Raw genomic sequence first — 27,135 nt, forward strand, 5'->3', positions numbered from 1 at the left:
TTATTGTTACCGTTTGTCAACAATGTTCACGTTTGACTAAAAGAGACATTCATGAAGAAAAGAAAGACTTGTTTTCTGTCTCACAGACGGCACGTAGTCACATGTTGAGGACAGCGCACACACACACACACACACACTGTGTTACCTCACAGTTACTAGGAATTCAAATAATTTATATCATTTTATTTTAACATTATGAACACATTCTTGTATAATTTCAAAATGAATAAAGTTTAGTAAATGAAGGTTTAAAACTAAAGCTGAGTTCTCATTAAATAAAGAAGTGACAACTTTTATAATCAGAGGAAAGAAAATCAGCCTCAAATTGATTGGTTAACATTTATTTATTATTTGTAAAATTAATTCAGACTGTTTTTTTTTATTTAATTTTTTTGTTTAAAAGCCAAATTTTCACTTAGATTTTTCTCTTAATTTGAAATGCAGCCTCACTTTTATTTTGTAAATGTGTGAATATTGTGTCTAAAGTTTTTGTAAATGTTCACATTATGATGATAAAAAACAACAACAAACATTGAAAATTTACAAAATTCACTTCAACAAACTTTCTTTGATATGTGTGTGAGTCATTGTGAGTCTTTGTGAGTCTTTGTGTGAGTCATTGTGAGTCATTGTGTGAGTCATTGTGTGAGTCATTGTGAGTCATTGTGTGAGTCATTGTGTGAGTCATTGTGTGAGTCATTGTGAGTTTTCTGCTCTGAGACACTCCCTCCTAGTTGACTCTTTCCCGCGCTGAGCCCAATCATCTGGTTTCTAACACTTCCTCCTCGAGGTTGGTCCTCTCGTCTCTTGGTCCTCTGAGGGTTCCTGCTCAGACTCTTAGAACGCAGGGCGGGGTACTTCCTGTCCTCTTCACTGTCTTCATGGTTACCCTCCTCCTCATCCCGAGGGGCGGAGCTAACAGAGGTTAAACACTGCATGAGCTTTGACCTCTCCAGGGGGAAGGACCTGGTGGCTTCCAGTCGACTTTTCTCCCAGCGAGGAGTCGTTGGACATGATAGTCTGAGCTCAGAGTCACATGGTGAGACCAGGAGTTCCATGTTGGACAAGGACTGAGTACGGAGCTTTGGTCCTTGGACCTCCAGGACCTCCAGGGTTGGCCCAAAGAACCTCTGACCCCCATCAGCTAGAACAGAGGCCCTGGTTAGTGTGTGTGTGTGTGTGTGTGTGTGTGTGTGTGTGTGTGTGTGCTTCTACCTGTGTTCTTTGTTTTTCCCTCAGACTCTGGTCCTTGTCTTGCTGGAATGGTCTGGACCAGGTCTTTAGAAGGAGAACCTCGTTCCTCAGGTTCTCCTGTGTATCGATACAGACTGTATCCATCTGAGCTGTAGATGCTCCCGGCTCTCTTCAGGGCCAGGGGTTCACAGCTGGAGAAACTCGGGGAATGGGCCGGGACCAGATCTGAGTGTTCCAAACCGGCCAGCTTCTCCACGGCGTTCATCATTCTGTTGGAGAACTCCTCCAGCTGGGCCAGACGTAGGTCCACCGTCTGCAGAGACGCCTTCATGGAATGTTCTCTCTCGTTGACCTCTTCCAAACGCATGAACATGTTCTCCACCCTGGTCACACAACAAACACCACAGCCTTCATCAGAACACTTTTCACGGTTCCCACACTTTAATCACAATTATTTTTCAAAACTTTTCCAAAAATGTTCCCAATATTTGACCAATTTTCCATGACTTAGTTCTGAAGCGCTAAGATCTATTCAACACCATTAGAGCAGTGACAGTGTCCCATGGTTAGTAGAATCAATGTGTCCATCACTTATCCATTATATAGCAGCGAACAATGGCACAACTGTCTATAACAATGCATCAGCTATTGAATGTGATGTTAAACAACAACTAACTAAGCTATGCTACCATGTTTAATCATAACAAGCCCTCCACCTGCCGCGCCCGAGGTCTGGTTGTGGTGTGAGGCATCTGTCTCCCGTGAACATCTGTGTGGTGCTGGTGAAAATGATTATGCTTTATAAAAGGTGCTTATTCTCTAGAGAACAGGGGTTTTCAAAGTGTGGGGCGTGCCTCCCCTGGGGAGTGCTGGAGTTCATTAGAACGGGGGTGCAACATGCACAAAAAAAAATAAACCAGAAGAAATTGTGGTAATTATCATCACAAAAAGCAGAAGAAGAAAGGGGAGTGCCTGTGACAGTCTGTATTCAGGTATTTCTGAGGTTCAGATGTTTATGTGTCTATGGTGGGGTTCTCTAACATCTGACCACAGGTGGAAGTGTGATCATTATGTTGTGCTGCTCTGTCTCCATTTACAATTCTATTAAAAAAAGCTTAATGTGAGGCCAGACTGAGGTCAGACCCTGTGAACTCTGACCTCTCTGATGTGACGCGGATCCTCTCGTTGTTGGACGACTGCTTCTCGTCCTCCTTCTCTCTGAAGTATTCTTCAACACATTGTTCTTCAAACTCATGGAGATTCTTCAGCTCCTCTGGACCCAACACCAGCTCTGAACACACACACAGTAACACATTAACACACACACACACAGTAACACATTAACACACACACACACACAGTAACACACAAACACACACACACACACACACAGTAACACATTAACACACACACACACACACACACAGTAACACATTAACACACACACAGTAACACACACACACACACTCACGTAGGCGTCGTTGGCGGTCGTCGTGCTCTTGGTCGTTGCGGCGGCGCTGGCAGCGACAGCAGAGCCTCCTGATGATGATGAAGATGTGGGGGAGGATGATAAGGGGAGGGGGAAGGATGGGCCTATCATGGAAGGTCATGATCAGCTGGTAGCGCTGGAACTTCCACACCTGGTTAGAAATGGACTTCACCTCAAAGAAGGTGTTACTGTGGACCAAAGGTAGCATGGTTGTGTTAGCGTGTGTGTGTTAGTGTGTTAGCGTGTATAAAGGTGTGAAACACTGACTTAAAAACAGCGATGAGCAGGTTGACCAACAGGATGTTCGCGACCAGCAGGTAACAGGCCATGATGGCTGGAGTCAGCCACGCTCCAGGAATACATGGAGGGAGCTTCTTCCCATCCTCGTCATACAGATTATCTCCACACGGTGCTACACGCACACACGCACACAGTCAAAGTTCTGCACACACACACACACACACACACAAACGTGACTTGTCCAATACTCACGATTGATCTCCATAGCGTACACTGTCCATCAGCAGACAGAAGAGACAAACACAGACATCAGCTCCATGGTAGACCTTCAGAGGTCATCAAACATCACCAGGGTAACCACAGGACACCAGGAGACACAGGACAACATCTGATGAGAGCTAACAGGTTTCTTACTATGCACTCTAGTCTTACGGTCTATGGAGTCGGCGAACACCTCCCCGTAGATCATCCAGTACGGCATGTAGAAGATGTTCCTGGCCAGGCGCCACGTGGGCTCCTCATCTGGATGAAGAATGGCCTGCCGCGCCACCCCAAAGCTCATCAACACCACCAGCATGATGACCACAAAGTACAGCATGTCAATCATCTAAACACGAGGACAAGGAGGAGATGAAACACATAATTCAGCACGATTCAGAACAAACTAGAGGAGGAGATCCTTTAAACGTACCATCTTCCCGATCATCATGACGTAAGGTCCAAGATACTTATTGACACCAAAGATGTCCAGGACACGGATGTACCAGAAGATGATGTCCACGCAGTAGAGGACACGCCCATATCCGAGGGATGGTTCGCTCTGCAGGCGCAGCAGAAGCCCCAACAGGAAGACCCAGATGGCCACCAGGTCGGTGATGTTCCAGTAGTCTTCCAGCCACACGTTAATCTTCTGCTTCAGCTTTCCTGGCTCTGACATCAGGATCTGTGGAAGCACACAGGAGATGATCTGCTACCTCAACTGTCACATGACTCTGTAAAACACCAAGACACAGGGGGCCACATAGGTCCATAAAGGCTGTAGATGAGCGAGGACAGGGACTTCCTACCTGTCTGACCTTCTCCAGCCCCAGAGTAATGATGTAGGAGATGACAATCCACTCCTGCAGTGATGGCCAGCGCTCCATCTTCACCAGGATAATGTAATTATAGAGCATGAGGTAGACCAGGTAGGAGATCTGAAGCAAAGAAACTCTACACTTTAGTGGAAGAAGATCCCAGTAATGTTCAGAGGGATTCTGAGATCATTTAAAGCTTGGAGAATCCCACAGATTCCTGTAGGACATAGGACGGCAGCGGACATAGACGCAGCGGCTTAGTGCTCACCATAGGTGGGAGTGGCCTAATGATAAAGGATTCAAACCAGTGACCAGAGGCTCACTGGTTTGAATCCGCTGTGGGAACACAAACTTCTCTCCGGTTGCTTCTAAATCTACACCTGGAACAATCTCCTAGAAATAGGATTACCCAGCGGGCCCCGGCTCTCCCTGGTTCACCATCCCCACGGAAGAGTTACAGGGAAGCAAAAACCTGGTTCCAGAGTGGGTGCACTGGTGAGGGCTACATAAGTATTCTCAGTGAACCAGAACCCTCTTTCTTTGAACCTCAGGCAGGCGTTTAAGGTTCTCAACGAGAACAAACAGGTTCAAATCCATTAATCAGTTCACACAGTGGGATAGTGTTGATTTTCTTATTCTCCTCATAACCTTTAAGGGTTGAACTTTGGACTTTCATTCTGATTATGAAGGAATTCGAACTGTGATAGATCTGAGAACCATCACAGTAGTGGGTTTAAACTCACTGTGTTGAACCAAAACTTGGTAAAGGGGGCGTTGTAGAACTCATAGATCTTCCTCCCAATGGGAACCCTCTTTCCATGCTGTCTCTGGTCTTCTTCTTCATCTCCTTTCTTTGACATGGCATCTACATTAGAGATGGCGTCCTGAAAACAAACCATATCAATGACCCTCTATTTAATCTGATAAACTTAATCTCATAAAAGTTCTTACTTTGACTGATTTCTCCTCGTCTCTAGCTTTGGACTCGTCTTCATCCTTGGAGGAGTAATGTGAAGCTTCGTCTCCAAGTCTGAACTCCAAGAGTAAGATGGCCGGGGGGAATATGATCCCTAAGATCACCTGAAGACGGATCAGAGACCAAACCCCCCACAGATGCTCTTCATCATGACTTAAAGAACGTTTTCTTTCATCAACATGGTTGTGTTGTAATTTTCATGTTTACTTTTCCTTGTTTATGGATCATTAATGGGCGAATTCACTAAAAGTTTAGGGGTATTAAAACGTGCGCAAACATCATTCCACGCACTAATGTACAAAGCCCAAAGAATTAGGACTGCGTGTCTTCAGCACATCACAATGCGCCCTGATTCCATTTAGAGCGTTTCCCTCTGATGAATATGTATAGTAGACAGATCTCACAGGGGGATCAAATATATTGGAGGATGAAATGCAAATAAATTAATGCAGGGGACGCAATGCGATTTATGAAATCTGGAACTGTTTGTGGTGACAGTTTAAGTATGGAAAACTAGTAGAACTGAGAAGCAGGTTCAAACACACGCAGTTGACAGAAAACACAGCAGAGTGTGCGTAACACAGCGCTGCTCAGACCTACTGGATGATGGTCAGTAGATCATCTTCATAGAATGCAGATTGATTGACAAACTGTGTAGCTGCATTAACTCAGATCAATGGTAGATCAATAGGATGGTTTCTGTCCTAATCTGACTATTTTTCATGGACTAATCAGAGCAAAGTTACAGGACCTGATGGAGAACCCACATTAAATGAGGGACAAAAAATATCATTAAGGTTTAAAGTTGTTTAAAAAAAAAACAAAAACAACTTATTTGTTTCTTTAGTTTTCTACATTATTAAATGTTTGTGCAGCAGACAAAGAAATCCATCTGCCTCAAATGTCTTTTGCGCACTGACATCTCCACATTAAACGAGCAAAATGCTCATTTAAATAGGGGCAGCCTGCACTAGTTCTGCTTGTGCACTAATAATTGCTGCAATCTTAGTGAATTCCGCGCAGCAGGTGATGAAACTGCGTCACTAAAGAATTTAGGGAAGCAACTGGATTACCACCCTTTATTTCAGATCTTTGTAAATCCAGCCCTAAATGTTTTAGACCTAAACCATCAGTCACAAAGTGTTCCTAGTTCACCTTCAGGCTGTTGCTCTTGCCCATCCTCAGGCAGCCCATCCACATGTCGGTGAGGAGCATCTGACTGCACGTGTGGGCGATGAAGTCTCTGTGTTTGGCCGCAACGGCGAGTTTCAGACACGTAGAGTTACTCCAGTTCTTCAGCTCATACGTTAGTAGCTTCATAGCTACCTGCTCATCATGTTTATAGGACTGATCCAACAGCTCATAGGCCAGCTGACCAAACTCCCTGTAGAGGTACCATGATCATCATCATCATCATCATCATCATCATCATCATCATCATCAACAACTAAAACCAACACCAGTGTCAGTAACGTAAGCGTTAGTTGTTGGTTTGCAACCACTGGTTGTGGTACGGGGGTGGACTGTAGACGTACTTGGAGTTGTTCTCCAGGTCCTGGTAGATGTCGTCCACTAACTCGCTCTGGGAGGACTCGTGGGCCATGGCTTTGTAAAGTTTACAGGCCACCAGGGCCTTGGCCATGGCCTCCTCACCGCGCTGCCACAGGAACAGCGCCATCTTCTGACGCTTCAGCAGCACGGCCCACACCATCAGCTCATGGAACGGGTACTGGAAGCGACTGAGCTCAGGGTCGTCCACGTCAATGTCCAGCTCCTCCTCTTTCTTCTTGTTCTTCTTACCTTTCCCCTTCTGTCGTGGCTCGTCGTCCTTAGAGAGGAACATTTAGTAATTTTGAGTTCACTTGCTGCACGTCCACCATCAAGAGGAGAAGAGGACCTTACCTCCATTCCGAGGAGCTTCAGAGCTTTGGGCTGTGAAGAACAAACAGGAGACAGTGAGGCTGTCTTCTGATCTCAAAGATTTGGTCTCACTCACCCGTTTGAGGCCGTACAGGTTGTTGTAGAGGGTCCTGAAGCTCTTACGGGTGTATTTGCAACGATAAGCTCCGCCCATCAGGAACTCAAGCACCAGACCAATGTCGATGAGTGTGATCTGGTAATCTGGAGGAAGGTTCCCCTGTAGAAAAAGAGCAGAGTGTGAGGAACATCTGAACTACTTTAGGAGGCGTGTCTCTCACCTTCTTCACATCTCGGACCACAAAGTGCAGCGTGTTGGGGGGGCCGAGCTTCTGCACACACAGTAGGAGAGAGAGTGAGTCTCCTCATTGGTCCTGATGACATTTGACCCTCAGTGTGCACACAACAACCAACAGGTTGTGGGTTCAAATACTTTTCTGTGGCCCTACCCTGACCAGATCAAAGGAGAGCGCTCCACGCTCCTCACCGTGTTGTAGAGTTCCTCTAGGCGAGGGATGGTCAGGAAGTGATGGATGTTCACGCCGTTTTCAATCAGCAGCTTCACAAAGTCCACACGGTCCAGGACCAGCGCATCCATCATGGCCTGTTCCAGAGAGTTCACCTGAGCAGCAGAGAGGGACCTTCATCAGTATGATCATCATCATCACCATCATCATAATGTTCATGTACCCAGCTTAGTAGTTCCAATTTTCTGGGGTCCGTCTCCTCAGGTGGGTCTGGTTTGGATTTTCCCCCCTTACCCTTCTTACCCCGAAGCTTCATTTTGGGCCCTGGGGCTGATCTCTGAGCTGATGGACTCTTAGGACGGTCTGTAGATGAGATACTGACAGACTGAGCACAGACACACAGACAGGTTTGAGTTAGAGGAACACACACACACACACACACACACACACACACACACACACACACACACACACAGACCCACAGGACAGTGGTGTCCAAACACAAAGATCTGACTGTGAGCGATATCCACTCTGTTCCAGGCCAGGGCCAGACTCAGCTGGTCCGACGCAGATGCGTTGGTTCCTGAAAGGTCAGGAAACATCAGAGGGGACGTGAGTGTGTGTCTGCCGATACACGTTCACATCCTCAACCTGCTGTTACCTTTGAGCAAGGCAGTGAGGATGGACATCTCAATGTCCTGTTGACCTTCAGAACCCATCCTGAAGACAGTGATCTACACACACACAGACAGACAGATGTTCTTTGAAGGATTGTAGGATTAAATAAAACAATCTCTATTAAAAGCTTCAGTGTAGCTCAAATGTAAATCGTCACCATCTCCATAATGTGTGTGTGTGTGTGTGTGTGTGTGTGTGTGTGTGTGTGTGTGTGTGGTGTTAAGGTCAGTCCTACCAAAGCTTTCTTCTTCATACACTCTAGCACCATCAGGTAGATCTGCTGAGCTTGGCTACGGCTGTAGTTGAAGGTTTTCTGAATGGTGACCATCAGCTGCTCCCGAACGCTGTCACTGACCAGCCTGAGGATATCAAAGGATATCAGAGGATATCAAAGGATATCAGAGGATATCAAAGGATATCAGAGGATATCAGAGGATATCAGAGGATATCAAAGGATATCAAAGGATATCAGAGGATATCAGAGGACATCAAAGGATATCAGAGGATATCAGAGGATATCAAAGGATATCAGAGGATATCAAAGGATATCAAAGGATATCAGAGGATATCAAAGGATATCAAAGGATATCAGAGGATATCAGAGGATATCAAAGGACATCAAAGGATATCAGAGGATATCAGAGGATATCAAAGGATATCAGAGGACATCAAAGGACATCAAAGGATATCAGAGGATATCAGAGGATATCAAAGGATATCAGAGGATGCCAGGGACACACAAACTGAGACACAATAAAGAATTCCAAAAACATGTTTACAGTAGTTATGTATTTACAGGCCAACATAAGGTTGTATCATCATTGTAGTGTGCTATAGAATGGTACTATGTGTTTGGAAAAAGCACAATACCCCCCTTTATAAAAGAAGTTTGTCGTGTCTCCCCAGGTGATGATGTGGATGATAAAAAAGAGGTGTAGTGTGGAAAAAAAGGTCTTCATTGAAGCTGACTTGCAAAATAATACAAAGTTTATTAAAACAAGCAGAATCAAAAACCAGGGCAGAGACAGAAACCCTGGGGGAACAAGGGAGGTCAAAAATAGGAGAACTGGAGACATTAGTTCAGTGAGAGCAACCGGGGTCAGATCATGCTGTAAAGAAATCCAGCTCAGCAATCACATTTATGGACTGACGAAAAATTTGAAACCCAACAGGTGGACCCCAAGCCTTAGCTTTTAAGGCAAAGAAGGAAAGCAACAAATGTTCATTACGGTGGTAAAACCCCCTTCATCAGCAAAATAGCACAAAAATAGGACACTTCCACTATTGACAGGCAATAAATATCCCAACAGCAGAGCTACAAAAATACCTGGCTTGGATTGTAAACCCCAAGTGTTAAGACCACCTGTTGAAGGCCTATACTCAGCTTTTAAGTGAAAAGGTGTATAGCATGAATGAATATCATATTAAGCAGTCAATACACCTCAAGCACAACTTATATTTCTTCATTGGGTCCAAGCTCACAGCTAACCGGCAATATGTTAACAACCCACCTTTGTGTCCCAACCCTCAGGTTGAGAATCTGTGGACTAAAGTGTTATTGTGGGAATACAAAGCATTCACACATTTAAGATCCAAATTTTTTCTCATTCTTCTGACCATATTTTGAACTGCCACTACTCTGCCAGTTCTTAACTGATCTACACCATTCAAATGTTCCAATGCCTAGTGGTAATGCTGCGATGTAATTTCTAAAAACAAATTTACTTTTAATGTATGTATTAGGTTTTTTGCTTTTACTGTAAACTGCTATAACTGTCAGACACAATTTTAGCACTAAACCATTGTCTACTTGCTAATCTACAATTATATCTATTCTATCTTGTAAAGGTTGCACTTTGTCAAAAATAAATATATATGCATTTTTAAAGTGACCCTGTTTGTCACGCTGCATGCAAATCTTAAGCATATTACAGCATTCAAAGATCAAAAGGTTCTGCTTCTTATTGACAATGATGACAATGTGCTTGATTAGATCTGTTAGAGGTCTGTTTCTCATGAACTATGAGGAAGCAGCTACAGCCACAATTTATAGCTTAAAATGTTCTAAAACAATCTTCCTCTTTCTTATAATTAGACTTTTAGTGGGAATGCTTAGCTTTCATCCCTTAATTTGCTTCTACATGTAGAACTTTTACCCTCAGACTTCTATGTGCAGTTGTAGCTCAGCGTGATCACAGACAGCTTCTACCTTCCTTTGAGCAATCATCAAGCGGAAGCTGGTTTGAATCTTGCTGTGCACAATGTCTGTAACTCTGACTCTTGATTGATTAAATTTATACTTATTATACTTATACTTTATTAATCCTTGAGGGGAAATTTAGTTTCTGTTACATCCCGACCAAGAAACATGAAAGACAATAACATATCACACGGGGGACATTCCCTCTGAGTACTGCCAACAAATATCTAAGCCTTTGGTAATATGTACAAACTTGTGTTCAATTAACAATAAACACATACAGCCAATGTAAATGTTTCTAGTTGTCATTAATACCAAACCATGAAGCTCCAGGAGTCAAAGGTCAGGCAGGGGTCACATGACAATGATGCTAAAGGTGTGTGTGGTCTGACCCTCACCCGTCGTCCTCGCAGTATCTGTGTGCAAATGACAGGATGTCCGACGCTCGACCGCTGCCGTCGCACAGAACCACAGGCACTGGAGGCTCCTCCCTCAGGCTCTCCAACACAATGGAGATCACGTTAGGACCGCCTTCAAGGACCAGGCAGACAACCGGGACACCCTGACCCAGACCTGACACACAGTTACACACGGTTGTACACAGACACACATAGTTAGATACACAAAGATTACTGTTACTTACAGGTGTTGTGGTGTTACTTATGGGTGTTAATCGCATTACTTACGAGTGTTGATCTTCTGCAAAGCGATGTGTTTTTCCAGCTGACGGCGCAGCCTAACCTCGGCTCCGTACTTCCCGGTTGTGCCGTTGTCTGAGAGGATGAAGTGTGAGTGGCTGCTGTTGAGGACGGCTAGTTTACTGAGGGGGTTAGACATAGTCTGGTAGGGCCGGCTCACCTGTAACACCATTAAACATTAAAACTAGTTATTTCTAGTTTAACCCAATGTGATCTGCTGGGGTTGGTCTTACGTCTTTCCCGATCAGGTCCTCCTTGTTCTCTACGATTCCCCACGGAGCAATGCCGATGGCACAGACTTTTCCTCTGGTCTTGGATGAGTGGTCCTTCAGAGCGTCTCCAACATGTCGGATCACTCCTGAACCAGTGAGGAATCAGAGTGAAAAGAGTACCGGAGGTGAAGTTTGATTAATAATTAAATATCCTTTGGATCCTGTCACTGAAGCGTGTTCACATGAAACATGTGGAGCAACTGAAACCAAGCTCACATCAGGATCTGTGTGTCCTTGTACCTGTGCTAACCCCTCCAGTGAGGATCCAGGCTCCGGTGGTGACGGCCGCTTTGATCAGCCCTTTCCCAAAGACCTGCTTCAGTTTAGGGGGAAGCTCAAAGTTCTGCAGGCCTCCGTGGATGGAGATGAGGAGCGTGGGAAGCTCCAGCTGCCAGTCCTTCATCAGCAGCTGCAGCAGAGCATCAGCCCGGGAGTTGAAGGAAACCCTGATGTACTGAAGGGACCACACTTTACACTTTGACCTCCTCAGCTAGTGCTGCCACGTGCTAAGCTAACAAACATGAGACTGGTTGCTACATGCTAAGCTAGCAAACATGTGAGATGGGGCAGAGCCTGGGTGAACAAGCTAAGGAAGTGGTCTGTCAGAGCTACAGAAATGAATGTGTGTGGAGACCCTGAACTCTGTGGTTGTCCTGTCAAGTCTTTATAACAAAGACCCAACATAGTGTCAGAATAAATTAAGAATGGCGCACTTCAAACCATTGCCGAACCTGAGCCTGCAGGGGAACCTTGCGGATAACTTGGTTGCAGCGTTATGAGCTTTTCTCGGTCACCAGTAAAGTTGCTGAGAAGCCAGAAATGGTACAGTGTGCAACATTTCTCCATGTGGCAGGTGAAGAAGCCATCAAAGTGAGTAACACTTGATGAGATGGGCAAGCAAACAGGATTAAAACACTGAAGCAAAAATTCAGAGAATATTGTGAGCCCAGGAAGAATATGCCCTATATCAGAAACAATAGCTGCCTATGTGACAGATTTAAAAAAATAAGGCAAAGAACTGTGAGTTTTGTCTGTGGAATACGTGATAAGCAAATAAGAAGGAGGTTACTCAGAGAAGGGGATCTCACACTGGATAAAGCTCTTGATGTCTGCAGAGCAAGTGAATTAATGTCTAATAAAATTAGTGTTAAATGATGAAGCTGAAGTGCACAAAGTGACCAAAGCAAAGACAGGCACAAGAGAAGCATGCACAAATGAAAGTTAAGTTCTCAGTGAAAAGCAGTTTGACCGTGACAGATGTGGATATAGACATGAGCATAAAAGTGTCCAGCTTACGGACAAGTATGTAAAAAATGTGAAAAAAGAAATGCAAAAATGCGTAGCGCAAAGAGTATCCAGGGACAGTCTAGATTCATGCTGTGAAGCAGAATAATGATAGTGATGAAGATGAAATGTGCATCAGAGCAGTGCTAGATGCACAAAGTGAACATCAGAGGTGGTCAGAAGAACTTCTGATTAACAACATAAAATCCACTGACACTGGAGCTGACTGTAACGTCATGTCATTCAACACATATCAATCTTTAGATGAAGATGGAAAGCTTCATTCATCTAGTTCAGGGGTCTGCAACCTCTGGAGCCTCATGTGGCTCTTTGACTCTTCTGCAATGGCTCTCTGTAGCTTTAAAAAAAATTAAAAAAATAAAATAATGAATTATTTCCTACAGAGGGTACTGGTAATTAATGACATTAACTGCAAATAAAAGGATGATAAAACAATTTTTGTTAATCTAAAAATAAATCACATTGTGCAATGACAGCACCCTCCTACTTCATGTCCCGCAACATCTACATACCATCAACTTTCCTTACACCTGTGGCTAAATCCCTGGTAAGATAACTAAACTAACACAAACTTTATTTGTGTGGGGAAAGATTTATTTAACTGCCAACGTGCCGGCTTAATATGCAAGCTTGATATGTTGCAAGAAATTAGCAATTAGCATGTGATGATGGACATGATCATGTGTTATCAAATTCAGGTTATTTTTGTAGCCTTTCAAATCCATTAATACATAAAATCATTTGATCCTATTTTAACTGTATATAATTTTACACACTGTATTGTCTTCATTGAAAAGGTTTTTTTTTTTTTGGCTTTGAGATTAGGCAAAATGGCTCCTTTGAGAGTAAAGGTTGCAGACCCCTGATCTAGTTGCAACTTGGTTGCCTATTCTGGTCACAAGATAGAGCTGTTAGGCAAGAAATCACTCACCTGCAGTTATAAAGGTCAAAAATACAAGATTGACTTTGAAATAATACAAAACAATGCACCAGCAATCCTTGGAAGGAAAACATGCACAAAACTGAAAATGATTGCATGCAGAATGAGGATGACATCATTACAGGCTTTTATCATCTCTTTTCTGGATTGGGCAGTTTGCCAGGTGAACACAGCATAAAGTGAAATCAGTCGTACACGAGCCCAGGAAGATTCCAATAGCCCTGAGAGACAAAGTCATCGAACAGCTTCACAAAATGGAGCAGTCGGGAATAAAAGAGAAGCAGTTTGAACCGACTGTGGGTGAACAGCATGGAGACAGTGGTGACTCCAAAAAAAATAAGGATTTGTATGGATCCTCAAGATCTAAACAGAGCTATTCAAAGGGAGCATCATCCACTTTTGACTGTTGAAGAAGTTGTATCACAAATGACAAATGTAAATTATTTTTCTGTGGTGGATGCAAATCAAGGTTTCTATCAAATTAGACTGGATGAGAAAGCTCAAAAATATGCACCTTCAACACTCCCATTGGTCAATTCCATATTAAAAGACTTCCTTTTAGTATCTCTTCTGCAAATGAGGTGTTTCAAAGAGTTGTAGCTCAGATGATGGAGGGGCTGGATGGTGTGGTCAACATCATTGATGATCTGTTGGTTTGGGGAGACGCGATAGAACAACATGATCAGAGACTAGTGAAGCTACTGAAGACAGCTGATGAAAATGGCCTGAGATTTAACAAAAGAAATGCAAATTCAGAATGACAGAAGTTAAATACATTGGCCACACTTTAAGTGCAGATGGACTAAGGCCAGATGATTAAAAAATTTGAGCCATCATTCAAATTCCCCCACCTGATGACAAACAAGCATTGATGAGGTTCATGGGAATGATTCAATATTTGTCTAAATTCATTCCTAATCTCACTGACATTTCTGCATCCCTGAGAAAGCTGTTGAAAATGAGACAATGTCACTGGGAGGATCCACAAGTCCAGAGTTTTAATGAATGAAAACAAATAATAACAGTTGCTCCCACTCTAAAATATTATGATGTCAACAAAGCAGTAAAACTCTCTGTTGATGTCAGCTCAGAAGGAATAGGAGATGTGTTAATGCAAGAAGGACGACTTATGGCTTATGCATCAAGAGCACTGACAGAATGTCAACGCAGATATGCTCAAATCAAAAAACAGCTTTTGGCTACTGTTTATGGCTGTGAAAAATTCCATCAGTACATCTATGGCAGAGAAGTTCATGTTGAGAGCGATCACAAACCCTTGGAGAGCATCTTCAAGAAACTGTTTCATCAGGCTCCCATGAGGCTTCCATTGATGCTGCTTCGTTTCCAGAAGTACAATATTTTGGTGATGTACAAACAGGGAAAAGAGCTTCATATTGCCAATACACTGAGCTGGGCGTATCTAAATGAAGCAAAAGAGGATCTACTGGAAGATGTTTTATATGTGAACTGGGTCACACTACAGTTACCAGTTTCAGAGGAGAAATTACAGACTTTCAGAAAGACAACCACTCAAGACACAGAGCTGCAAGAATTAAAACATGTTGTAGTGACTGGATGGCCAAGTGATCCAGCTACTGTTGCTGAGAATATGAAACCATTTTAGACATTCAGAGAGGAAATAGGTTTTGCATCAGGACTATTATTTAAAGCCGAAAAGCTCATCGTGCCAAAGGAAATGCGACAACAAATGCTGAAAAAATTCACGAGTCACATTTGGGAATTGTTAAATACAAAGAAATTGCCAGAGACATTATTTATTGGCCACGAATGTCCAAAGATATTAAGCAGGTTGTAGAGAAATGTGCTGTCTGCAACGACAATAAAAACAAAAATCAAAAGAAACTTTAATCTCATCCACTGCTGAGCAGACCCTGGGACTGACTGACATGTTTCACTGCAATGGTTCGGAGTTTCTATTGTGTGTGGTTTATCTCTCCAAATACCCTGAAATAATGAAACTAACAACAAGCAAAGGAGTGATCACTGCGATGAAGTCCATTTTTGTGAGACACGGGATTCCAGGTGTTTTAATCAGCGACAATGGTCCGTAGTATGACATCATGTCACGTCAAGCCCCAGGTATCCACAATCAAATGAAATGGCAGAAAGGACTGTACAAACAAGGACTCGGCAATGAAGAGACTGATGCAGAGATTTTTATGAATGGTGTTGCAATCGCTCTGTAGCCCACGGAAGAAGCAGAAGGTAAAGGGTTAAACGACTAATCAATAAATCTGATTATCCCTACATAGTGCTGCTGGATTGAAACACACCACTGGATGGTGTTGGTCTGTCTCCTGCCCAGTTATTGATGGAACGTCGACTGAAGACTAAGTTTCCAGCTTCCACCCGACTTCTTTTGTCTGGAGGATTGGACGAGCTCGCGAGGAAGCTTAAAGAACAACAAGTCAAACAGAAAAGCTGCTACGATCGTCACTTTAAGCACTTTTTAAATGATGAAACATTTAACATAGCATTCTGTGGGTATTAAATTACATGAAACGAGTGCAGACAACATTTGCAATATCAATTTCTGTAGAAATCATTCCAATAATGTCTTCATTTGTAACTTTTCAGTCAAGCACATGTCCTTTGTTCTCATTTGAGTGGGAGAGCTAGGGTTATTCCAACGTCCTAAGCCAGTGGTCTGGGTTGTGGAGGTGACAACATCTGCCGGGGGTCGGAGCCCAGAGTTTGAAAACTTAGCATGTAAACATTGACTGGCTGTTTCCTTTTGATCGTAATGTAGCAGAGAGGTGATAACAGGAGGACAACTGTTCTTGGATTCTCCTGTTCTTTTGTTTGGACAGGAAGAGGGGGAAGATCCCCCTGTGGGAACGTTTGCACTTCACAGTAGGCGACAGACTCCCCGACTCCACTGACTGGTGAAGTCAATGTTCTAAGTCAAAGATCAACTTGGGGGTTTAGTTCCCCATATATATATATATATATATATATATATATATATATATATATATATAGAATATAGAACATTTAAAGACCCATATGAACCCACATGTGCTTTTGGAGAATAGAAAGTAAAAAAAACTAGACATGTCGTTTACACTTCATCCTCAGTGCATCATTTGCACACACTGCAGCCAATGGATTAGTTCTCCCTGTGAGAAGAACATATTGGCATAAATATTCACATCCATATGTTGCAATAGTTGGTATGCACACTTGTACACTTGTGAATGACTACAATTGTGTGGGGAATTCTCATACATCTCAAAAAATTGTTTGTTTAGATCCTACAGCACTTTTGTCGCACATGTGTTTGTGATTTGGTTTAGTCAGTGGTTGAATGCATTGATTTACTCTTTAAGAAACACTAAAGACTTCATATATATAGGTAACACAGGCAGCATAGGTACACAGCCAAAATAAAAGCCTCCCACACACACACACACACACACACACACACACACACACACACACACACACACACACACACACACACACACACACACACACACACACACACACACACACACACGCACACACACACACACACACAGGGGCTTTATCCAGGGAAAGTCGGGGTGTGTGTGGGACAGCTGGTCAAAGATATTTCACTTCCACCCACATTACATGCACAGTTTCAAAAATTAACCTTCATGGCTTTTAAAAAAATCTTATCAGATGATCTGATATCCTTTCATCAATGCTTCAAAGCGATCCAGCAACCAATTTAGCTTTTTTTTTAAATATTATCACAGAGTGGATGTTCCATTATGTTTCTCTGCTTTCTCTCTCATGCAGTTTTTCCTCTTATCAGTATTCTGGAGGCTCCAGCATGTAAAATTTAAACTCTTTCAACTGAAACTCCATCCTATACCTGCATTTCTAAAGCTTAATGATTAAGACCATATCTGGGTCTGCAGCAAATGTGGGCTAATTAATCACTACCGAATTTTCTCCTTTGGATAACCCCAGAAAGCAGTAAAGTCAAAGTAAATAAAGAGCATTAGAAGGTGAGCTACACTGTGGATTACAGTCAGGGTTGACGTCAATTATAATTGTAATCACGTAATTGGTCATTAATTACAATTATGACAATTATAATTGTAATTTATGAATATGTTACTGTTGGAATCATGATTGAACTGTAATTGAGTTCACATAATTGACTTTGTAATGGCAATTTGATAAAAACTGTGAATGACTATTTAATAAATGCAAAATTGGGGAGCCATATTACAGTTCTATGGCTTTCACATACATAATTATTCAAATATGTTTAATATCAAGTTTCCTTACTTCTCTTGAGAATTGTTTTACCATTTTTTTTTTCTAAAGAAGCGAAATCGAGGGGAATACGGATACAAAAAAGGCTCAGACGCCTAAAACAAAAACAAAATAGGTTAATAAATAATATTTTTTAGTGTATTTTACAACTGATTTAAGACATGGGTCAAAACTGACCTGTTATCATAGAGATGCTAACAGAAAGCTAACACAAGAGGAAGGTTACGTTTTATGAGGTTATTTATTAAAGGCACAGTAGTTGTGATTAATTGAATTTGAACTTTGGTAACTGAGAATGTAATTGTAATTGACTTTCAGGGGGAAAAATAATTGTGATTTTAATTGTAATTTTAAAAAATGGCTGTCGGACAATGTAATCATTACAACTGAGTTGTAATTCAACATAATTGAAGTCATAATTGTAATTGAAAAATGTAATATGACCCTAACCCTGATCAGTCCTTTGTATCCCCATTGCCTTTGTTTTAATTATCAGGATTTGCATGTACATTTTAAAGAAAACAATTTGGGGACAGATCATAGGTGGAGTTTGAGATTCTTGCCAAGGACGACAAAGGAAAAAAAAAGGGGTTACATTTTTTTATTTATTTTTCTTTATTTTTACAAACATTTTTCTTATTCATTTGTTCTTTTGTCTTTTTTTTTCTTTATAAAAGTTTTTTCCTGCATTAAAATAAGAAAAGGAGAGAGAGAATGTTTTAAATCATCATGGGGTTTATATTGTTCTAACGTTTGGTTTTCCTCTTAAACCACTGGAGGATTCTTTTCCGTAGTGGTTTCTTTTTAGCGTGTCTGGACCGCTCTTCTTCTAATTCCACATCTTTGGCTTTCAGTTGGTTCTGTGCTTCGACCAGGGCGTTCTCTAGCAGGGTCACCTTTTCTTTCACCTGCTCCTCCAGACTGCAGTAGGCCTGCTCCTTTGATTTCACCATTTCTAACATGTTGGCGTTCACCTCCAACAGTTGCTCGTGTTGATCACTTTGACTTTTTAATTTCTCCTGCGCCTGCCTGAGATCAGCCCTCAAAACGTCGTTTTCAATGTTCTGCTCACGCACGAGGAGATCCTTCACATTCAGCTCTTTGTCTTTGATGATGATGTTCTTCTGAGCTTCTGATATTGTTGTTTCCTGGTGCTGAAGCTTTCTGGTTTGCTCCTCTACTTGTTTTTTGGTCTGATCCAGTGAGTGTTTGAGATTGAAGATCTGCTGATTCTGACGCTGAAGGATGAAGGTGATTTTCCGCTGCCACTTCAGCATCTCCATCTGGTTAGACTCACCTCGGCGTACCTCTTGTTTCCATTGGTCCAGGCTAAGCTTGAGCTTGGAGATTTCCTCCTCCTTCATTTGAACCATGGAATCTGATTCTGTTTCCTCCTTCATCAACATCGTTCGTTCCTCTTCCCATTGTTCTTTCTGCTCATGGAACTCCTTTTTGGAAACATCCAGAGCCAGTTTGAGGCTGTCCAGGTCCCTGTCTAGTAATTCCATCTGGTACCTTGTAAATGATGCCTTTTGTGTCATCTCTTCACATGTGATACACCCTGGTGGTGCTTGGTCAGGTACCAGTGTACAGTCTGGTTCAGAGGGACTCACTGGTACGGTAACTGGTGGATGGTTGACTTGTTCATCATCACCCTTGTCTCCAGGAGATGATGGTTGGTCTCCCTTCATTTTCTGCATCTTAACCTTCTTCCTACGAGTTTGCTTTGATTGTTGGAATGACGCCCCTCTGAATTTGTTAAATATGGGCTCAGAATCCACAAAGTCACCAAAAGTAATGTTCATCGCTGGTTTTTGATCCATCATCAATGTTGCAGATAACAAATGCAAGACAATTATCAAAAAATAGTAGAGTTTGTAGAGCTTTAAGCTGTATGTGATATTTTAGAAGTATCCAGGTACTTTGAAGTTATTTGGCTTTCATGTCCTCCGTTGGCTTCCATTCTGTCGTCATGGTTACAATCAACAAAAAATTCTAACTGATGATTTCCTGCTGCCATGGTAACAAACAATAAAAACATGAAATTAAACACATCTAAACAGGGCTAACCCCCCCCCCCCCAAAAAAAAATAAAATAAAATAAAATATCAAGGTGAATTAAAAGCCAAGGAGTAAAAGTGGATTTAAAGCAGGATTTGAAAGTCTTCAGTGTGGGGGCCTGTTAGACGTTGGAGGGTAGCTTAGTCTACAGCAGTGTTTCTCAAATGTGGGTACGTGTACCCCTAGGGGTACACAATGGCACTACAGGGGGGACTTGAGGGAGAGAGTAGAAAATTAACAAATAAAGTGTCAGTCTTTGTCCCCCCCCAGGCATGAGATGATTGGAAATAATAAAAACTACAGAAATAAATCTATTCAGGAGCCACAAAATCTATTTTTCAACCAATGTTGGGTCACCTGAAGTTTCTGAAAAATATAAATAGCTTTTTGTAATTATTATTCTTTTTTTTTATTAAAACAACACACAATCTTAAACAACTGTATTTCTGTACTTTCACTTTGTGAACAACTCAGACAGTGACATCTTGGCCCGACGGTGCTCCGCAGCTGGTAAATAAACCAATAAAATAAATGAAATACATTTACACAATGATTCATGTTTTCTTTGTCATTTTTACTTCCTCCTGCGAGCCGAATTGGATTTGGCCCCTGGGCCATGAGTTTGACATGTGGTCTAAATTCTAGATACATTTTTTTTTTTTTTTTTAACTTGTCTGCACATGCTGTCAAAGGTCAACACCACAGGAAGTGCAATCATTATGAGACAGCAATGCATATTTTGTTATTGCAATAAAATACATTGATTTATTTTATTGCTTAATTGTGACCATCACCAGCCCTCCCTAAGGAAGGGTAAGAAATCTTTTATTATAGGGAGGATATAAAAAGGGAGAGCAGTGTTACACCTAAGTGGAGGGGGAGGGGGAAGGGGAGGGGAAAGGGAGCAGGGAGGAGAGACTCAAGGTAGGAAATAGAAAAGGTGGGGAAGAATAGATTGTTTTGCAGTGAGGGTGAGATGTGAAGTTGTAGAATATATTGTGCTTATTATGTTGTGTAATCCAGCCAGTATAGTGACAAGTGTGAAGCTTAGCTATAATGATGGTGGCTGTGGACAGGGGGAATGAGTGAGTGGTAGTACCTAAAGCAGGTATTTGGGTAAAAGGGGTTAAATTTAAAGACCGTCTGAGATTCGCGGCAACCGCAATGTGTGACTCATACAATAATGCAAAAATGATTAGTAACATGTCGACTAGAAATACTTGTGTCATTTAATGTTGTAAATTTATTCCGGCGGTCACTTTCTGCTTCATTTTTGCTGCAGTACCATACATGAACTGCTGGGTGCAGTGTCGCTTCACCATTTACATGGTGAAGAAGAATTGCGCAATAGAAGAACCAACCTAAAGTCTCAAAAGTTTGGGACCATTTCACTGAAAACTTATACTAGTATTTTTTAAAGAACAACAACAAAAACAAATTGTATTTTTTCAAATGAATTTGGGAAAACTCCCCCCGTCCCCTGCAAACTCAGGGGCAGATTCACAAAAGGTTTAGTGGTATTAACACGTGTGCAAACGTCACTCCACACGCTAATAAGGAGTACAAAGGGCAGGTGGGCGTGTGAGCTGCGCTTACCAATACGCCCTCAATTCATTTAAGGTGTTTCCCTCTAATGAATATGCATAATAGGCAGATCTCCCAGGGGGAGCAAAAATATGGGAGGGGAAAATGCAAATAAGGTTGTGTAGAGAGAGCAAAGCAATTCATGAAATCTGCAACTGTCTGCGGTGATAGTTTTCGTACGGAAAAATAGTATAACTGAGAAGGAGGTGCAAACACACATGCAGAGATCAACGCTGCAGTAAATGTGGACAGAAAACACAGCGGATATTAAGCTGCTGCCACGTCTGCAACAAGGGAACGCTGTGAGAATGCTGTCTGATCACAGGTGGAAACCAGCTGTAGTCGTGGAACAACTCAAAGAACCACGTTCCTTTGTGGTGCAAACACATGAAGGGCAGATGTTCTGGAGGAACAGGAGGCATCTGAGGAAGTCTGCTGAAAGACAGTTCCCATCGTCTTCTGTTGAGCTGGGTGATAATGTAGATATATACAGTGATGGTGCTCACGTTGAGGAACAAAGAGAAATGAACAACCAAGTGTCAACACAGACTGCTGATACTTCAGATTCTCAGATACAACCATATTGTGCAAGGTCTGGAAGACGGGTTAACACTCCTGTAAGGTTTAGAGAGTGACTAAAAAAAAGTGTTTAAGTCCTAGTGGCTACCCATAGTGGATAGGGTGGAGCCTGGGTAAATAAGCTAAGGAAGTGGTCTGTCAGAGCTACAGAAATAAACGTGTGTGGAGACCCTGAACTCTGTGTTCTCTGTATGGAGATCCTTCAGTCTCAGAAGAAGAACATTTACCATCTGTAGTAGGTGGAACACAAAGATTTATCTACAAGTTTCCTTCTCTTTCATTTGGAAAAATACACAACACACAACACAACACAATACACAACATGACTCCAAAAACACACATTTGCACTGGATCATGCTCTGGAAGTGTGACTGTCCTGTTCTAAGGTGGTGGATTATTGAGCTGTGGAGTTTATTGTTGTGATAGAAATAAGATTATTGAAATAATGTCATCATGATGTCAGAGGGAAACACTGTGCTAACAATAAGAGGACCATGAACATGATGGAAGTGTTAGAAACATTGGGCAGTACCATGGCCTTGTTGACGTGTCCTCCTCCCTGAAACTCCAGCACTCCGTAAGCATCGGTGGGTCTGGTTTGGGTGTGTTTGATTGGACTCCACCGCTCAGTGGGCGGAACCAGTACAGACCCCTCCTCAGTGGGGACGGGGGGGTGCAGCGTCACCAGCTGACCACAGCTACATCTAGGAACCAGTGACATTAATATCAGCGCTGATTATTCAATAAAGATGTGAAACCAATAAATAATGAAACAGGAAAGAACAGGAGATCAAGTCTGAATAAATAAATAAGTTGTCGACATATTCATTACTAAAATTATTTGTGAAGATAAATGTGTGTGTGTGTGTGTGTGTGTGTACCTGTTGTTGTCCTTGCTGAGGATGATGGTAACACACTCTCTCTTCTGGAAGGTTTTTTCTATCCAGGCTCTTTGAAGCTGAGGGGGAAACACACACACATCAGAGGATGGTCCAGGTCACATGGTCACAGGGGCAGACCTGATTGGCTGAGTGAGAAGGAGTATTCATTAATTCAGTCAGTTTAAACCACTCTGTGATCTTTCCCTGCTGCATAGAGTCAAAGGAGGAAGTTAACGTAATGGTGACACAGGGACCACAGGGACCACCCAACGCTGTGTGAAGGTCACTGAGCTCCAGGGTTCTCCTCCTGGGTCCCTGTCTGGAGACTGGATGACATTCTTATCTATTGGACCTCAATGGAGAACTATAAACCAGGTCCTCATAAGGATCGCTATGCTACTGGACCTTCACAGAGTCCTGGACCTGGTCCACCTCCTGGAACCACCTGATTGATTGATTGATTGATTGATTGATTATACTTTATTAATCACCGAGGGGAAATTCAGTTTCAGCTACATCCCGACCAAGAAACATGAAAAGACAATCACATATAACATGGGGCGACAGGAACGGGAGAACTGTGGAGCAGCCAGTAGCGGGGCGGCGCTCCATTTCTTAGATGAGAAATATGCACCAATGGGTAAGAAGAAGAGGTTAAAAAGACAAAACCAAACTAGGCCCTTGTAGAGAGGGGCGGAGTTTGGGATCATGAAAAAACTCCTCAGCAAACATTGCGACAAAAAGCAACAAACACAACATTCAATTCAATACAACAGCATGTTAGCACCAGGGGGAGGGGCCTCTAGGATCGGTAGTTCGCAGGTCAGCCACAGGGTGGCACTGCCCTTACGGTCTTGCCTCCTGCTGCTATCTACAGGGAAGGAGATTGTGAAAAAAACAGGGTGTGTGTGGAAGTGTGGGAAAAATCATGTGAGCCTGAGCCTGTTTTCTGAGACTCTGCTGCAGTCTCTCACAGTTTATCTTTAGGCCGTTGCTGTAGAGATGATCTCAAGAGTTCGTTAGCCGAAACAAAGATCCCAGGTGTTCACGAGAAAGTGAGGTTAAGGTCAGAGCATCGAATCAATAAACCGTCCATGGAAGAGTGTGGAGAAAAAAAACCAGACCTTGACAACAGGCTGTTCATCTCTGGGGGCTGAATGAAGAGAAGTTGTTGTCAGACAGGCTAGTCACAACATTGACTACCAGCCCTATTGTTCCTGGTCATTCATATCCAATAATCCAATAATGTGGCCTTTTCCCTTGACACAAACTCTCCACTACTCCTTAAAAGTTCAACACGGTGGATTCCTTATGAGAGTTCTGAGAGTTTGGCTCCTTCTGTCGATGACTAGCGGCTTTCTAATAATGCTGACAACATAATCCAAATTTTGCGATAAATCAGGAAAATGCCAGTTCCAATCAGCAGAAGACCTGTTATCATAATTCCAATCTGGTGGACTTCTTCCACATCCTCAGGATATACGGACTCTCCCATTGACCGTCCTCCTTGTTGAGAAATCTGACCAATACCAGTTGATCAATTCCATGGCTTAGATTTAGAATTGAGATGCAGATAGAGGCTCCTATTAGATTAAGACAAGAACAAGACAAAGAGCAGCAAGCAGGAAAAAAAACAAACAAACCTAGAACCACCTGGAGGTTCAGTTCAGTTTCAGATGGAGAAATGAACCTCTGTAAGAACAAACCAAGGCTAGTCTGCTCCTCACCATCTGTGCAGTGTGTCTACTGAATGGTTCTGACCATCAACACCCAGCATTGGTTTCCATGACGACCTCAGTCATAACGTGTGGATAGAAGCAGCGTTTGAAACATCTCCATTATTATAGTTCAACATGTTAAATATGTTTTTATCAGTAGAAGCTGTGTATCCATTACTCCACAGGCTGTTCACACAGAGCGACTAATGAGGACTTCCTGTCATCACTTAATCTGGATACGGATCTGAACTGAACAGCTAATTAAACTGTCAGAGTTCAGCTTTCATTTCCTTATGAAGCAAATCCTCTTATTGTCATTTTAATGGCAGTGTGCGTGTGTGTGTGTGTGTGTGTGTGTGTGTGTGTGTGTGTGTACTCAGTGAAATTCCTGCACTCTCTATGATGGAGGATTAAACAGCCCATGATCCTCAGTGATTGTTCTTTTCACGTGATCATCATAATCGTTCCTCCTGTAGTGGAACAGTTTACGACTTCATATTCACTCATTAACATCAGTTGCTTCAGGTTTATTGATTTAAAACATCATCTATGATCTGATTGTTTCTATGTTTACTGTGAGGCTCTCACAGGGAGACATTAGGATGGTCTCATGGAAGCTCCTTAATGAAAAAACTATAACTATAATAATCAAACATTAAGAATAATATAGTAAATAAAGACAGAAACAAATAAAATCAATATAATGAAAATGTGTTTGTTTACATTGAACGTTATCAAATATAATAATAATTCATCTGATGTTAAGTTGTCTTCACCTTCCAACACTGATCTTTGTTAACTTCTCCTGTTGGTGGAGCTCAGTGGAAACACTGAAGAGTAGATGTTTACAGATAAACTGGTCCATCCATCAGAAGCAGAACCATGTGACCTCCTCCTGGAGCTCAGAGCTTCTTACCTTCTGTGAGGAGGAGGAGCCACTGCGTTTGATGGAGGAACGTTTGAAGGATCCATTGGTTCCTCTGCGTCCTCTGGTCTCCATCCTGATGTTCAGACGTTCATCGCTCTGCGTTCAGACTGAGGACGTTTTTCACTCCAGGATTAGTGATGGAGGAGGAGGACAGCTTTGTGACGCAGAGCATTTAGTCATCAACCAATCAAATTTGGTCCTAACACAGACTCAACCCACAGAACCTGCAGGAACCTACAGAACCTACTGGACCTACAGGACATGTAGAACCTACAGAGCCAAGAGGAATGTAGAGGAATCTACAGAACCTATAGAACCTACAGAGACCTACAATAACTTATGGAACGTACAGAAACCTACAAGAACCTACACATCTACAGGAACCAATAGAACCTACAGGAACATATAAGAAGATTCATAACCTACAGAACCTAAAGGAACCTACAGGTTCCGGAAACATTTCAGAGACAGTAAATACGTCCCTGTGCTGCTGCTCAGGCTGTAATATCACCAGTTTATCATTGTATCAGTTGTTATTGATACTAACTTTACCAGGGAGATATTATTTATTCCTGGTTCATGTTTTATACAGTTTAATAGGGCTTTATTTACACGTGATTAGTTCCTACTGCATATTTATACGTTTATACATATTATACTATTGTGCATAGTTCATGTTACGAACATATACGTAGGCTACATCTGAATGAGGTAACCTTTTAAATAATAATGATTAAAAATAAATACAACTGGTTTCCGTGGGTTTCAGAGCAATAGGAACGAGTCGCTGGTAAATATAGCACATTAAAACTCCAGAAAACCATAACCAAGAATAAATAGTTGCTCCCTGGTAAAGATAGTATCTATAACAACTGGTGCAATGATAAACTTGGTGATATTATAGCCTGTACATACAGTAGTAATATGGGGCAGAATTTACTCTGTTTCTGCTATGTTTCCTAGTTTCAGTATCGCTACAAAAAGCAAACTGGTGCTTTCACTGTTATTTAAACCGGAAGCTGGTTATGTTTTTCAGTTGTTTTTTATTATTTCTTGCATAGGAAGTGATGTGACTGTGCCCTTTTAAAAAATTAAAGCTAAAGCTAGTTATGTTTTTCTAAAATGTCGCACAAAAAGCCAACAGGTGTTTTTAAGTTAAACCTGAAGCTGTTTATGTTGTTTTTTTAAATTGTTTTGCACAAAAAGACAGAAGGGGCTGTAACTGTTATGTGATGAAACCAGGAATCATGTTTTTCAGGTTATTTATTTCTTGCACTTTTTGATTATTTAATTAACCTTGAAGCTGCTTATATTTTTTATTACAAAAATCCAACTGATGCTGTTTATAGAATTTAAAGAGTTAAGAGAATACAAATATTGAAAATGTGATGGTGCTTTGTGTCAGTTCACTATGAGAGCAATTGTACCAGGAATGTCTTGATATGTATAGAACCTACAGAACCAACAGAACCTACAGAACCAACAGAACCAACAGAACCTATAAAACCTAAAGAACCTACAGAACTTCAGGAACCTATAGAACCGTTATAAAACTGTTTTAGAAATCCATGGGAATGTGATGAACTTTCCTCCTCCTCCTTTGTATGATGTCATCATCCATGCTGCCTGTGACCATCAGGCCACGCCCACAGAGAGGGAG

At 42.0% G+C, this 27,135-nt stretch overlaps 2 protein-coding genes across 2 annotated transcripts in view; one reads left to right on the forward strand and one right to left on the reverse strand.

Moving 5' to 3' along the window:
- The window catches only part of LOC114461194 (EMILIN-1-like), a 33,432-nt gene extending 29,514 nt beyond the window's left edge, over positions 1-3,918 (forward strand). The window contains exon 15 of the mRNA XM_028443098.1: positions 3,904-3,918. The gene's annotated coding sequence lies outside the window, so the exon portion shown is untranslated. The remainder of the gene's footprint in view (positions 1-3,903) is intronic.
- On the reverse strand, positions 651-25,547 carry LOC114480387 (transient receptor potential cation channel subfamily M member 1-like). The gene is made up of 28 exons (XM_028474504.1): positions 25,464-25,547; positions 22,830-22,906; positions 22,481-22,652; positions 11,448-11,661; positions 11,169-11,293; positions 10,924-11,095; positions 10,636-10,810; positions 8,273-8,396; positions 8,021-8,093; positions 7,842-7,942; positions 7,583-7,744; positions 7,380-7,514; positions 7,174-7,224; positions 6,972-7,112; positions 6,878-6,907; positions 6,511-6,803; positions 6,131-6,359; positions 4,951-5,079; positions 4,743-4,883; positions 3,991-4,119; positions 3,615-3,866; positions 3,338-3,530; positions 3,176-3,196; positions 2,951-3,095; positions 2,666-2,871; positions 2,353-2,485; positions 1,242-1,577; positions 651-1,128 (listed from the first exon to the last, which is right to left on the reverse strand). The coding sequence occupies exons 1-28, from the start codon at positions 25,545-25,547 to the stop codon at positions 651-653; spliced, it is 4,521 nt and encodes a 1,506-aa protein (XP_028330305.1).
- Positions 25,548-27,135: the final 1,588 nt, after the last annotated feature.

The sequence above is a fragment of the Gouania willdenowi genome, chromosome 3 (genome assembly GCF_900634775.1).
Source record: "Gouania willdenowi chromosome 3, fGouWil2.1, whole genome shotgun sequence".
NCBI classification, from domain to species: Eukaryota; Metazoa; Chordata; class Actinopteri; order Blenniiformes; family Gobiesocidae; genus Gouania; species Gouania willdenowi.